Consider the following 15,761-nt stretch of genomic DNA (forward strand, 5'->3'; position numbering starts at 1 on the left):
CCAGAAGTTATAAGAGAGTTGAAACTCTGATCATGGTTTTCCCTGCCAAGTTCAGAAAGCATTTTAAGGTAACAAAGTATATTATGAAAATTGACAAAGTTTTCTAAAACTTGCTTGGCATTCTCATACTTGTGTACGCCCTTGATGGTTCAGGGCTTATTGTTCAAACTGCTGTAATTCCAGTTTGTATACTGTATATCCAGGCACCATTGCCCTGCAGATCAGAGTGAACAAGGACTGTGTTTGAGGCTTCACTCACAAAAGACAGCCCTGTCCTGTTTGTGAGGGCTGCTTTGTAGGTTACCACACCCCCATGTGGTACCAGCTGAGGTGGATTAGAAAAACTGGGCTTCTTATGCAGACTCCACAGTATTTTCAAAACTCAAAAGGTGATCTTCAGTGTAGAGTGACCCCTAAGAAAACGCTATTATGGGCAATACTTTGAACTTATAAATTACTGTAATAAGATTTGAGTTCAGTAGCACCTTGGAGACCAACAAGATTTTTTTGAGGGGGTATAAGCTTTCAAGCGTTGACGCTTCTTTAATCAGATACCCCCCCACCAAATGTTGATGGTCTCTAAGGTGCCCACTGTACTTGGCTCTAACTTCTGTTGCAGACCAATATGGCTACCCTCTGAAACTGTAAAAAAAAAAAAAAAGTGTGTAGTAATCCTGCTTTCTTTTTGAGGAGAGTAAGGATGGGAAGAAAGTAGACTCCTTTGAAATGTGGTGTTGCCGGAGAGTGTTACGGATACCATGGACGGCCAAAAAAACAAAGTGGGTTTTAGATCAAATCAAACCTGAACTGACCCTAGAAGCTAAAACGACTAAACTGAGGCTGTCGTACTTTGGACACATGAGAAGACAAGAGTCACTGGAGAAGAAAATCATGCTAGGAAAAGTTGAAGGCAGCTGGAAAAGAGGAAGACCCAACAAGAGATGGATTGACTCTATAAAGGAAGCCACGGCCCTCGATTTGCAAGATCTGAGCAAGGCTGTTAAGGATAGGACACTTTGGAGGACATTGATTCATAGGGTCGCCATGACTTGACGGCACTTAACACACACACAAGGATGGGAGCATCAGAGGTGAAAGGACAAATGCATACAAGAAGCCTTGGTATTGGAAGATTTAGGCACATGTGACTGGCATTTATGTCTAGCTTTCTCTTTTTCATTGAATAGTACTTCAGCTCTTGTGAAATCCATGGCATCTGTAAGTGTCTTTTCTTTTTAAACAGGAATGTCAGTTTCCTCAAGCTTCTAATCTCTTGGAGGTGTTTGAAGTGCTGTGCAGGTGAGCCCTATAGATACATTTTTTTTCCATATAGGCTTGCCTGAAAAGGAAAGCAGCTAGTTTCCCATTCTTAATAAAAGCATCACTTCTTTCCACGTTAATTGGCAGTTAAGATTTCCAAAAGTTAAATAATTCCTGTCATTTGAATGTAAGTGTGCATTCTGTTTCGTTTTTAGAGTTCTACAAGGAACAGACGGTGTATAGGCAGAAGAATAAGCAAAGTGAAACAGGCCCCTCCCTCTTTTCCCCTCCCCCAAACAGACTTAAGTATTAAGTGCTGTCAAGTAGAAACTGACTTACGGAAACCCCACATGGGGTTTTCAAGGCAAGACGTGTTCAGAGGCAGTTTGCCATTGCCTTCCCCTGCATAGCAATGCTGGTCTTCCTGGGTGGTCTCCCATCCAAGTACTAACTATGGCCGTCCTGTTTAGCTTCCAAGCTCTGGTTCGTCTGGGCTATTCAGGCTGCTGAATAGACTTAAGGGTATGAATAGAGGGCAGCAAGTCACTTACTGAGATTTTTATCATCCAGGGGGTGGGCATTTTGCTATTAAATAGATTAAACTACTGTCATGGAAAAGGACAATAAGGAACAGAAGCTTGACAATGGATACCTTTGAGCGTCAGTGTGGTGTAGTGGTCAAGAGCAGTGGTTTGGAGAACCGGGTTGGTTTCCCCACTCCTACACACGAAGCCAGCTGGGTGACCTTGAGCTAGTCACAACTCTCTTAGAGCTCTCTCAGTCCCACCTACTTCACAGGGTGTCTGTTGTGGGGAGGGGAAGGGAAGGTGGTTGTAAGCTGGTTTGAGTCTCCCTTAAGTGGTAGAGAAAGCCGGCATATAAAAACCAACTCTTCTTCTTCTTCACAGTGACATGAATCCCACAAATGCTTCTTGTCCAGAGGTTTTTCATGCAAGTGACTGCCTCAGATATGGTACGTCTAGTTACAGAAAGTAGCTCCTAGAAGGTATCCACCAAAAACTGCTACAATGAAGAAGTATAGTCCCTAGAAAAACAAACTGTTACTGAGTCTTACCACAAAACAAGTGATTTAGAAATGAAGATCAGGCTGATTGTCTGAGTAAGTTTTATGATTACTGTTCGTTCGCTGATTTCATGGTGGGTCATGCCATGTTGAGCTTTTGGAAGAGAATATGTGTATGTGGATGCACTTCTGACCCCCTTTAGTGCACATATGCTAAATCACTTGCCCTGCACTAGTTCCTGTGCGTGTTACAAGCAATCCACAACATTAGCATGATATCTGCATGCAGAGTCTGCAAGGTCAAAGTAGTGATGTCATTATGGGGAAGCTGCAGCTAGGGGTATGGAATGTACCTACCTGTCTTTTCAAAGGAGCAACCCCTGCTACTGCTGTTACCCCTAAACTACAGAACCAGCCATTCAGGACTCTGCCAGGTGGGCATGACCTCACACTGGAGCTTAATATCAAATGGCTTAAAAATCTTTCTTGTACAGGCTGTGCTCAATCTCCAGGCTTCTCATATTATTATCATTATGGGTTGAATATCCCTTATCTGGACCTCTTGGCACCAGAAGTGGTCCATCTTTCTGTATTTTGGAATATTTTGGAATTTTCCCATATATACATTGTTGAGCATTAGGTAGCGAGCTTTGTTTCATTTCAGACAGGCAAGGGTTAATATTGAGGTTAACCAGCTCAAAGGTATGATGTAACCTGTAATATGTTAATCTAGCATTTGGTCAGTGAAGAGCATCCGTTGGAGACATGCCGCTTGTGCCGTACACAAGTGAATTTGCATTTTACTGTTCTTTCCATATATCTTTTGTTTAGTAGTGAAAGCACAGTCCTAGATAACTTTTGACCATCAACCTGGAAGGATGGAGGGGCGATTCTTATATCTAGAAATGCCTTGTGTTTAAGCTTAGTGCCTGCAAGAAGCATCTGGCAGTATAGGTAACTGTAGAGATGTAGAAAGAATTTATTTGTTTTACCTCCCGTGAACCCTATCCCCGATTTAGTGAGTAACGGTTGTTTGACTAAGACAAAAGGGTTTTGTCTATTTTTGTGCGTGTGTGTGACTTACTATATTTTCATTAGGCCATAACCAAGCGATTTAACCCTCTGAATCGGTAGCAGATACTAAGAAGTAAGGCTCAATTCTAACATACATCATGAGAAATCTTGGGGATGGGACCCAAGTCTAAACATGAAATTCATTTTATGTTTTATATATACTTTATACACGTAGCCTGGATGTAATTTTAAGTAGACTAGAATATATATAAACCTTAAAATTCAAATTAACTGAAACTAAAATGGCACCCTGACAATGATTCCCTCATTATGGCCGTTTAGGCCAGATGGGGAGCTGTAAGGAAAGGAAAGGGAAGCCCGATGCTGTAAAACTGCCTCTGATCCAAAAGAGTTTCCATTGGCTGTCCTGAGAGATTTTACCCTTTCTGTTTTGTTGACATGCATTCAGCAACAAAGAAGTCTCCTCACGAGGCCGCCTATGATGCCTTTCTCTGTGGATCAGGTATTGCTGTGATTTTCTGATTTCTAGAGTCCAAAGCAACCCATTCTTTAGGCCTTTTGTGAATTCAGTGTGTGGGCTCTACAGGTACCTAATTTTGTTAACCGACAAACTCTTTGCTCAGTTCTGCGTGCCTATAACGTTCATGACCTGTTGCCTTTCACTGTCGTAAAGCATGAAACCTGCAGAAAATGTTTACGTGACATGTACCTTTTTGTGGTGTTGGGTGGGGGGGGAAGGAAAGATCTGTGATAAATGCTTTCAGAACAAAATGTCATGTACTTAAAACATAATAAATGTACTGCTTGTATCCTCTGTCCATTTTCTTCTGTGAAAAGATAAAATCTGTGCAAAGAGTATGTGTGTTGGGGGTACTCTATGTACGTTTCCATCTTGTAAGGCTGAATTTAAAAAAATGCTCTGGGGATGTTCTTTACCTCAGCAGCTTTAAGCAGACTAGAAAATTAACAGTTCTTCCCCCTGCAGAAGGAGAGATGGAAGAGCAGATGAGAGGTTTTTTGAATATGAAGATTGGTCATGGGGATCACTTAGAAATATTTTGAAAGACTGATGGACAGATTATGTTGCTTTGGGAGCAGATAGATTAAGGATAACTCAAATTCTTATTTTTGAATATCAGTAAAAGAGTGGCAACCTTTTGTGGGATTTCTCCATGCACAGTTTTCACAATTATTTGTATGTGGGGGGCATTTCCTCTCTTTCTGACATACTGGTGAAAATATGATCCATAGAGTTTATTTCTTTTTTAGTTCTTCTGAAAACAGCTCATTTGCTCCTTTGTAGAATCTCTTGGTAAGTAATGGTTGGAAATTTCAACTTTATTTTTAATGGATGATGAGAATATTTGAAAAAGTTGTTTCAAATCACAAGTTAAAGCAATTAACAGCAACATAAGATCAAGAATTCTAAACGGCAGTAATTCAAAGCAAAGGTTCCAGTGGCTTAAACTTACAGGGAATGGTTGGCAGAAGTGTGGATGTACTTTTCTCCAGAATGGTGAAAGTCACCTGTCACAGACCACATCCTGGGCCAATCGCTCTGCCATCTCAGCCCCCCACATGGCCTCAGATGAGAGCAAAGGGGGTTCTAGCTCACCCACAGCTGCCTCCTCTCCTAAGCCTAGAGCAGGAAGCCAGTGAGACCTCGCTTCCCTTTTGAAGGCAGTGCTGCAACCACTGTGGCGTCCCTTTCTAATAAGAGGAGGAGCGGCATCTTCACAGGAGGGAGCAGGAGCCTCTAGGCCCTACTCCAGTGTGGTCCTGCTCCAACCTTGGCTGAGCCATAGCTGATCAGCTGTGAATCAGATGGTGGTTTTTTAAAGGTCAAGCAAAAAAAAAAAACCAAACCTGACAAGGCCAAAAATATAATTAAAAGCTAAACCATTAAAAAGTTGTCTAAGTACGCATAAGTTTAATACAAGTTAAACCCAATTGATGCTAACGACTCCTATATGGCCTTGCAAGGAGCCTTCCAAACACATATATTACAATAACACAATTGGCATAATATACAATTAAACATACAAGCATACGCAAACCATAGACATACAATCACATAAAGACCCTACACGTTTCATCGTATTTGCCTTCTTCAGTGGTCTAAAAGAAACTAGCACACCAAAACGTCCAAATCCCACAGTCACAACATGATATGAAAGTCTGGAATCTTTCATATCACTTTGTTGACTGTGGGATTTGGATGTTTTGTTAAAGATAGGCTGTAAGTTTCATTTCTAAAGATGCCTTTAACAGACAGAAGCTCTGCAGTTCTATATTTATTGAGACCTTGCTAATACTACACCCAAAAGTCACAAAGATTTGTAGAAATTTGATACGTAATTTACAGTCTGGTGTGCTAGTTTCTTTTAGACCACTGAAGAAGGCAAATACGGTGAAACGCAAAGGGTCTTTATGTGATTGTATGTCTAATTGTATATTACGCCAATTGTGTTATTTTAATATATGTGTTTTGAAGGCTCCTTGCAAGGAGTCATTAGGATCATTTGGTTTTAACTTGTATTAAACTTATGTGTACTTAGACAACTTTTTAACGGTTTAGCTTTTAATTATATCTTTGGCCTTGTCAGTTGCTTTTTTTCTTGACCTTCTAGGTACTTAATTCTGTTTTTAGGGTTAAGTTTTGTTTTTCTATCCCCCCTTTTTTTGGACCTGGTTTTTTAAAGGTACCATTTGTCACGACAACATTCCACCCAGTAGTCTTTATTCAGAGTTGAGGCTTATCCAAGGGTGCAGACTGAGAGTGGGGACTGTCTCCACTCTCTTCCGGGTGCATTAACCCGTGTAGCTGGTCCTGGGCCAATCGCGGCCCAAGGATTAGTGCCTAAGCTATCGCTCCAAAGTTGAGCTTAGCCTCAGGAATTGAGAACTGTTTTAGAAAGTGGTTTCCCTTTTGGCTGTGCTGGTGTTTGATTAAAAGGCCAACACTGTGAATGAACTATTGGGACAAGACGTATATTTCTGTGCAAATAGTTTGCTGTTAGGATTATACAACCTCCTTTGCTCTTCTGACTGCTGTCTACTTCAATTTATCTTGTCAGAAACACATCCACTCTGCAGCGCTTCAGAAGAAGCCAGGCTGCACTAAAGCACTGTAGAGTTCATGTGTTTCAGAGTCATCAAAAGTACTAGCAACAATTTGGATACAACGAACAAGTGTTTCAAATAGTTCAACAACTAGGTGTTCATAAGAATTCCCATGCAGAGTTTTGTTTTGTATGCCAGGGCTAATGGAGCAAGTTGTTTAAATTAACTATTTCTTTAGCTGTATTTTCCAGCATGAACCAAATTGACCATGTTTAAGATGGCTCTTAACTGCATGAAATTGGAGGGATTCCATATTTCCCCATGTTCTATGTCCAATTAAAAGTAAATACTGACACATTTAGTATAAATAAGAGAAAGAGTATAAATAGGTGAGCATTTTGTTAATTTAAGAGCTACTAGGATATTTTTCATTGTCATGCTTTGGCTTCCTGTTATGCATTATCCGTATTTTGTGTTTTTATAAAATAGTTTTTGCCTTGAGGCAAGTAGCAGGATTTATTTAAAGGATTTAAAAGAAGACAAACAATAATACAAAACTACAGAAAAAAGAACCTGACGTGTGTTAACCCTTCTTCCCTGTCCATTCAACTGAATGGGAAACTCAGTCATGTGCTTGTTGTGACATCATTCTCCACAGAACCCTTTTTATTTTTCTCAATGCAGTGATCCAGGAAGGACTTCCTCCTCATTTTCTCAGTACCTTGATGTATTGGCTGCATATGTGAACCAGGTGAACCTTGTCCGAGCTCGTGTTCATAAAATTGTGAGTTGAGACTATAATGAACGTATTCTAGATTAGCAGTTGTGGGAATTAGCCCTTGGGCTAGTCTATGGGCTAGTCAATTGTGGGGATTAGCCCTTGGGCTAGTCTGTCTCCCAAGGGACTGAAGAAGAAGAGTTGGTTTTTATATTTTGACTTTCTCTACCACTTAAGGGAGACTCAAACCGGCTTACAATCACCTTCCCCTCCCCACAACAGACACCCTGTGAGGTAGGTGAGGCTGAGAGTGACTTGCCCAAGGTCACCCAGCTGGCTTCATGTGTGGGAATGGGGAAACCAACCCAGTCCACCAGATTAGCCTCCACCGCTCATGTGGAGGAGTGGGGAATCAAACCTGGGTCTCCAGATCAGACTCCACCGCTCTTAACCGCTACACCACGCTGCCACAATGGTAGTTTTATGAGTTGCATTGTGGGGCTGTGGCTTGGTTTGATGCTTAACTTTAGGAGACAAGGCAAATGATAGATTTGAAAGGTTTCTCTTCACCTTGCCACACTGTTTGGTACCTGTCAGTTTAATAGATAGAAATGCTTGCTGCAATTAAAGATGCATGCCTACCTTGGATTCTCTCCCCCTCCTCCTTCTGTGGAATTTTGTGCCTGAAAAAAGATGCAAGAGTGTTTGGGTGTTCAGTACAGCTTCCTTAAGGCTATGCTAGGATAGCTCAGATCTTGGAGCATAGAAACCTTAGCAGTTCTCTCCGGAATCTTAAGAGTGGTAGTGATGCAGTATGCTTTTTGCAACCTAGAGTTTCTTGTTTCTTAAAGTTGGACTTCGAGGACACTTGGACTCTAGAGACAGCTAAAATTATTCTTGATTTTAACTTTTCATTTATTGCTTTACTACGTTTATATTCTGCCTTTCTTCCACCATTAAAGTGGTGGGTAGATAGATAGACAGATGTTAGACAGATAGATGATAGATAGATAGGAATCTGTCTATCATCTATCTATCCTCTATCATCAATCCTCTCTCTCTGTCTCTCTCTCTCTCACACACATACACACACACACTTGCACTACCCAGATCTATATCTTCAGCGCCGTGGCAACAGTGCTACCACAGGGCAGATTTCTGTAGAGTTTCCCTGCCCCAGTCCCCCAGTACTGGCCACCCGCCCCGGGGCTTTTTCAATTAAAAAAGCCCAACATATTATTATATAAACATACTATTAATAACACTAAGTGTAATTGGTTCTGTCTATTCTCAGCTTTCATTTTTTTAAAGTAAGTTTCTAGCTCCTTCCATTGTGTAGAAGTATATCTGTCCCTTTATAGGTCTGCATCAGAGGGGGCTAGAGATTTACTTTAAAAACTGAGAATTCATAGAACCAATGAGCTCTTATAGTTATAATGGTATATCGATAATTCTGGGAGATCTCCAGCTTCCACCTGGAGGTTGGCAACCATAGGCCTAGCAGCAACCTCTGGGAGAGTTGCATGACTCAGCTAGGCTTAGCTGCTTACTACTGTTCAACAGCAGCCACCCTATGAAAGCCACTGTGCTGTAGTGGTTAGAACTTCAATGTAGAGTCTAGCAAACCCAGATTCGAATTCCCATCTTGCTGTGGAAGCTCATTGGGGCTGGTCACATACTTGCAGCCTAATCTACCTCACAGGGTTGTTGTGCAGATAAAATGGAGGAGAGGATAATAACGTGAGCTGCTTTGGTCCCCACTGTGGAGAAAGGTGGGGTCTAAATGAAGTGAATAAATAATAAATATAGCTGAAGATGGGAGGCAGATAAAAGGTAGGTTGGTGAACAGCTGAAAAGGCAACAGTGAGGCAGGGAAAGGGGAGAGGATATGGAGGTTGCTGGGGGGGGGGAGAGGAAATAGTGTGGGGAGGGGGATATAGGGGAAAATGTGGTGCCACCCCACAAGTCTGTAAGGGTTCCCTAGCATGGAAGTGCACCTGGCCCAGTGGCTGGCACCTCACAACTGGGCGACAGTTTTCCTGGGTTGAAGCTGCCGGGGGGAGGCAGAGGGGCAGATAAAGTTAGGTTGGTTGTTGGGTGGGAAGGAGATAGGGTTGCCAACTCCAGGTTAGGAAATTCATAGAGATTTGGGGGGTGGATCCTGGGGAGGGTGGGGTTTGAGGAGGGGAGGGACCTCAGAGGGGTACAATGCCATAGACTCCACCTTCCAAAGCAGCCATTTCAAGGGGTTGCCAACTACCAAGTGGGAGCTGGAGATCACCCAGAATTACAGAGGATCTGATGACAGAGATCAGTTCCCCGGAAGAAAATGGCTGTTTGGAAAACAGTCTGTATGGCTGTTTATACCCTGCTGGGGTTGCTTCCCTTCCCAAACCTTGCCCTCCCACAACTCCACCCCTAAATCTCCAGGAATTTCCCAATCTGGTGCTGGCAAACCTAAGGGGGAACTGATCTCTGTAGTTGGGAGATCAGTTGTGATTCCAGGTGATCTCCAGGCCCCACCTGGAGGTTGGCAACCCTAGAAGGAAGCAGGAAAAGGACACAGGTTATGGGGGCTTTCAGGAAAGGGAAAGATGTAATAGTGGGAGAGGGGGAAATGCAATGGCTCCCACAAGTCCTTGCGAGTTCCCACTTGTAGTAGTATAATAGACTGTGAAAAATAATAATTTAGAATATTTTAAGTCCTGTGTTTCCTTTTTTTAAAAACCTCCTTGAATCCTGTTTGAAAGTTGTGTACTTGTTATGAGGCTTTATACTTATCAATAAAACTTACCTTTTTATATTTCTATTGACTCAGATGTTTGGGGGTTATGGTTGTATACTCGTTCGTATTAACTTTTTAAAAAAGGCTCTCCTGATGCCAGCATAGTTCAGCTAGAACTTATGCACACACGCACACCATGCTTATAGTAATTGAGGGCTTTGCTTTACTCTTTCCTCAGAACTTTTCTGGCATGGATGACTGTACAAACCGTCCACCACTTCTGATAGCTAATGTTCGGGGGTGGCCTGGAGTGACTGCAGAGCAGATATATCAGGAGTTAAGAATCCACTGCAGATTTGATGTGCAACCGCTCAGAAAGAACCAGTTTCTCTTGTTCGGCAATAAATTTAAAGAGTATGTAATCAGACTCCTAATTCTTGTCCCTTTCTTGCAGTTTTTCTGCTTTCAACGGGTTATATCTGGTGTTGAGGCATTCCATGGTTGTTTATGCGTGGGAGTTTTACCTGAGGTTCGTTGCTCGCTGGATCCACACTTTCCTGTTGGGAATCTATGCACCAGCAGTCTCCAAGCTCAAATCAGGAAGTATTTGAATCCCTGCCCCTTGAAATGCTGCTTTGTAATTGGCTGTAGTGAGAGAAAAGTTCCCTCCCCCCAAACCCAATTGCCGCATAAAAAAGCATTTAAGAACATAAAACAAAAAATGGAGCAACCTGAACAGGAGGGGGGAGAAATCCAAGCCTCGGTTTTAAAAAGGCTTTTTTCTGCTCAGAAAGACCTCTGAGGAAGCAGGGAAGTATTTGAATCTCCATCTCTGGACATGCTGCTTTGTAATTGGCTGTGAGCAACACTAAGCTTGCGTGTCCCACACTGCCTTATGCATGGAGATTTCACCTGGGCTGAGCTCGAGAGAGGGAAGAATCGAGTTAACAGAGGAACAGGAAGGTCCGGGATTTGTGAGGGCTGGCAACGAGGTCAACTCTAATGGAGAGAAAACTCGCGAATAACTCCCAAGGAACAACTGAGACAGATGGGGGTGGTGGTGAACGTGAATGAAAGTACCCATGCATAAACGACCCATGCCAAATCGACAAGTGAGGTTGCATCATAGCCATGTAGTGTGTGAAGGACAGCAGGAGGAGAAGGCACCACGTAACTGTCCCTTGTATTCTTACTGAGACCTATGAGAGAGAGCAGGATTTGTGTGTGATTCAGGGAATATGTGGTTGGGCTGAGGGTTTGGAGAAGACTGCCCGTTGTGGAGATGGCTGTCGGTTTGAGAATGTTCATGTTGTTCCTGCCCTACTTCTTATGCCAACTGACTTCTGCCATTACAACAATTTTTTCCCACCAACCCATTCAACTATGGGTGAAGTGGGTAATCCACATTAGCCGTGTGGGAGGGAGGCATAATGAGAGGACCATTGGCATGGGCAAAACTAAAGCACCATCACGTCGTGGGATTCCAGCTACCAGTGCTTATTAGCTGTCTGAAACGAAGTTTGGCTATATGGTGGTCTGCATTGTTAAAAATGTAATCATTTATTATTACAGTGTCAAGTTGGTTTTGAAAGTATATAAAACTCATCCCAACCTGGAGATTTCTCTCTATCACCACTGGAGGCATTCAACGCAAGTAAACTGCTTCCTTCAGTAAGTGAGGATGACTTTATATGACAATTTTATTAACAGAGTTTTGGAAAGTTAGAGAAGGGTACCTGCCCTTCCCTGATTTAGTCCCAATTCAGGTGAGATGTTTTGATTTTCCAAACCATAGTGTGGACATAGTCTGAACATGCAGTGAGCACACATACAAAGCTTCTGCCCTCCACTTCCAGGTTTCCTTTAACCACTGATTGCCTCTAGTTATTGTTTGTATTTACAAACTTAGCACTAACCACATCTGCCTGCTTTTTACATCGAGGAAATGGAAGAGGAAGGGAACGGGGAGGGCTTTGTGTTTTGACAGCTCAATCTTGATCCTCTGCAAAACGGTTTGAACTCAAGCCTTCATCTAGATGCCTGTTCATACTGCAGCTTCCTCTTCCCAAGCACATTAATTGTAGTACCTTTTGTGTCAATTTGCTCCTTTTTATTGCTGCTGAATTCTAATTCTAAGGATGTGTTTGCTTCACAATACTGACTTTGATGGACCAAGGGTCTGATTCAGTTTAAGGCAGCTTCATGTGTTCATGTGTGGTGTTAACATAGGAGTAGCTTTTCTCGTATCAGGAAGGATTGTTTCTTGTCCAATGCAACTTTCTTTCCTGGGAGAGGGTCAAAATAAGCAGTTTCCATAGAGAATCTATAATACTGTTCATAAAATCTCATTGAGAAATGCCCAGATGCCTATTCCCACAATGTTGAAGCAATACTGTTGTACAAATCCATACTGAGAACCTGAAAGGGGAAAGTTCAAGTTTATGCCATCTTGTAAAGTTAAATTAAGGGATGACCAATCATCTTCAGGGGACTTCTATGTCATTTTGTCTGTTCTAGTGGCATGTATGCATAGTAGCAGACACACAAATGCGCCTCTGTGGAGACATAGGGACATGTGTTGTGTATGTCCTCTCTTTTGTTAACAAAGCACTCTGTTTTCCCTGTTGCCAGACTCTTGGTACTTTAAAATGTTACCTTAATGTGGGAGAGCAGACGCTTCTTAGATAAGAAGGTAGCTGGTTCATAAAATTCAAGGCATATAGAGGGTGGCCTAGCTGTGGATGGCCAGCAAGATGGCTGGACTTGTCTCTTTCCACCTGTCAAATTGTAATCATAGTGTGGTAAAAGGGTTGCTTGTGGTTTATTCAGAAGGGGGGGATGAGGCGTTAGTGCTCGTATGTCTCTTGGTTTTTGTCCCATGTACCATGCACAACCATGTCCACAACTATACAACTGCTAGATGGTGCCAGCTTTATTTTATTTTTGACTACTTATGGGTATCAGTTTGTGTGGCAAAATAATCTTCCAGCTGCTGGACTAGTCCAAAGGGCTGAGGCAGGGGAGGATGGAGAATGTTGGCACTTGAGGCTGATGCACCTTTCATCTTTTTTTCCTCTTTCAGAATTTCTGGCATTGTAGCCTCCTGGTCTCTCCTCGCTTTTCTACTAGGCGGTTCTTCAAGTTGTGCATTGTAAAAGATCTGCTGGAAAACCATGCCTGAAAACTTTCCTGCTGTATTCTCTCTCCCCCCCTCCAATAAACAATATTAAAAAAAAATTAAAAGACTTGCATTTCTGTAATAGTTCCTTTTTGTCCTACAGTTCCTTCTGTTGGAGGTAAGTCAAACAGGGGTAAATGGGGAGAGAGGAGTTGCCAAGGAGAGGGCAGGCATCTCTGTGGCAAAGAATTTGGTAGAACAAATGTTATGCTTGCGTTTTGCTTCCTCTGATGATCGATTTGACATTACACAGCTTTAAATGAAGCATTTCTCCCTGCAGTTTAAATAAGCAGCTTTTTGTGCTTGATAAAAGCTGGTGTTATATCAAATTGACCACTAGAGGGAGAAAAAGCATGCATAACTAAACCTCCCCCACCCAAAGAAACGTGGCAGTCTCAGGCATCTGCCTCTAGTATCCCTCAAGCAAACTCATCCAGACAGGTAGATCTGAAGCAGTAATACTTTATTAGGAACTAAAAGGCAAATAAAAGAACTGACTGCACACAGGCAGGCAAGGTTAGCAATAGAGACCCCTTACAGGTTACTTGCTTAAATCACTAGTCCAAAAGAGTAAGATAAACATTGCTAGGCAACAGCGAGATAAGCGGTTCCCATGAGTGAAGACATAACACTCTGCAGCTGTGAGAATCAGTACAAACGAAAGTATACTCAGGAGCTTCAAAACCCTGAGAACCAAGGACTTGACTCGTGGCCAGAACTTGGCCTGAACTCATGTCAAGAGCCTGACTGAATCTTCCATTCAGTTAAGAACCTGACAACAGGAAGTTAGACTAGAAGAAACTGAGAATTCATAAAAGGATATTGTGTAAGGGCTGATGTAGGTGTGTCCCCCCCCCCTTTTCTCATGCCAATGCAAGTGGGAGCAAGAAGGAGGAGGGTTTGTTTTTTATACCCCAATTTACCTTAAAGGAGTCTCAAAGCAGCTTACAACACAGGAAGGAACAAAGGAAAGAGCGTGTTTTGGAGCCTGCCTGGCCTTTAAGTTGTCCATGACATGCTCTTTGTGCCAGCAAGTATTCCCAAGTGTGTGTGTGTATACTGGGTTTTGTTACACAGATATCAAGGAAAGGGATTCAGGGGAGATGGAGCCTGTCACCCCACCATCCTCACCCCTATGAAGCTACACAGGCCTGTATATCATCTTCTCCGACTCTTCATCTTGTTTGCCCTCCATCTGGCACATGAGTGGTTATACAAGACAGCAACATTAAGCCTATTAAACTGTCTGCTGAAAGAGGTCCACTTTGCCCCATCACTGCTAGCTTTTCAATGTAAGCGAAGGTTGTACTTTTACAAAAGGCCTTTTGAGAAAGGCTATGTTCCATTTTCTGTTAACTTGTTTTTCTTTTTGTTTAGTTTGGTTGTATTGTGTGGGATGCCCTGTGAATCCATTTTGAAGGGAAGAAACTGCTTGACAGGTCAGTTTTGACAGCCCAGATTAAGATGCCCACTGCTAAGACTGAATTTACCCCAGATTATCTAGGTATCCTGTAAGAGCCCCGTGGCGCAGAGTGGTAAGCTGCAGTACTGCAGTCCAAGCTCTGGTCACTTTCTGAGTTCAATCCCAACGGAAGTTGTTTTCAGGTAGCCAGCACAAGGTTGACTCAGCCTTCCATCCTTCCGAGGTCGGTAAAATGAGTACCCTACTTGCTGGGGGTAAAGCAAAAATGACTGGAGAAAGCACTGGAAAACCACCCCATAAACAAAGTCTGCCTAGAAAATGTGGGGATGTGACATCACCCCATGGGTCAGGAATGACCCAGTGCTTGCACAGGGGACCTTTACCTTTTTATCTAGGTATCCTAGGCTCTCTGAGCAGCAAAGTCCAAAGAATAAACACCGGAGAGGTGAAAGGAGCGCACACTGATTGTGACAGCCGCTCCCACAGAGCTGCTAGCCATGCCTCTGCTAGTCATGACACTGCTCCTGATGACCCCTCCACAATGCCCTTACACGGAAAACCTCTAGCGGCAAGCGGCAACGATGATTTTGGTGACAGCAGGCAACCCATTCGACATTCCCTCCCATATACAAATTCAAATTCAAAAACCTTTATTGGCATAACAAATCGTACAAGGTATTCCAGAATTTGGCAAATGATAAAAACATCAATATCAAAATCTGTAGCAATAGATATGAATAAAATGAGGTATGCCAGAGTACAGTGAATATAAGGTATATATAGAAAATGAGTGTCTACAAGTAACCAGAATAGCAACTATTATATTTTTTGTTTGATTTTTATCATTAGAGCTTGCTTCAAAAACATGGCTACTATTTCTGTAGTTTCTGGATCATACCCGTTCGGTAAAAGTCCCATATACAAAGCGTACCCTTGCTCCCTGAAAGACTTCACGGTGCCTTGATTGGTCAACCAGATCTAGATGTTATGTCTCAGGGTGGCGTGGCAAGCACCTGTCCAAAGTAGGGCTGCCTGGAGAAAAAAAGGTCTGGGCTTTTAATACAGGCTTAATATGTGGAAATGGGCAGCTGAAGCTTTTCATGGCAAGGGAGAAAGTAGCATTCCGTTCACCCTCTTTTGAAACGGCAAGGCGTTTTTCTCCAAGCCGGCTGGCAACGCACCCTGCAATGAGGCAATCCAAGCAAAGATAGTAGGGCTGTTCCCAAGGACAGTGCCAGGGACACACAGGGATGAAAGGAATGGTATTCCATCCGGTCACAGTAGTCAGCCAATCTCTGGGGAATCCAATCTCCCCTCCAAGGAAAGGGGGTGCAA

At 42.7% G+C, this 15,761-nt stretch overlaps 1 protein-coding gene across 1 annotated transcript in view; it reads left to right on the forward strand.

The window, feature by feature from the left end:
* Positions 1-12,999, forward strand: part of PNLDC1 (PARN like ribonuclease domain containing exonuclease 1) — a 28,944-nt gene extending 15,945 nt beyond the window's left edge. Inside the window, exons 12-19 of the mRNA XM_056853307.1 lie at positions 1,244-1,299; positions 2,169-2,233; positions 3,768-3,821; positions 4,589-4,631; positions 7,067-7,166; positions 10,064-10,239; positions 11,398-11,496; positions 12,908-12,999. Coding sequence (XP_056709285.1) covers positions 1,244-1,299; positions 2,169-2,233; positions 3,768-3,821; positions 4,589-4,631; positions 7,067-7,166; positions 10,064-10,239; positions 11,398-11,496; positions 12,908-12,980 — 666 coding nt within the window. The 3' untranslated portion in view covers positions 12,981-12,999. The remainder of the gene's footprint in view (positions 1-1,243; positions 1,300-2,168; positions 2,234-3,767; positions 3,822-4,588; positions 4,632-7,066; positions 7,167-10,063; positions 10,240-11,397; positions 11,497-12,907) is intronic.
* Positions 13,000-15,761: the final 2,762 nt, after the last annotated feature.

The sequence above is a fragment of the Euleptes europaea genome, chromosome 7 (genome assembly GCF_029931775.1).
Source record: "Euleptes europaea isolate rEulEur1 chromosome 7, rEulEur1.hap1, whole genome shotgun sequence".
Lineage (NCBI taxonomy): Eukaryota > Metazoa > Chordata > Lepidosauria > Squamata > Sphaerodactylidae > Euleptes > Euleptes europaea.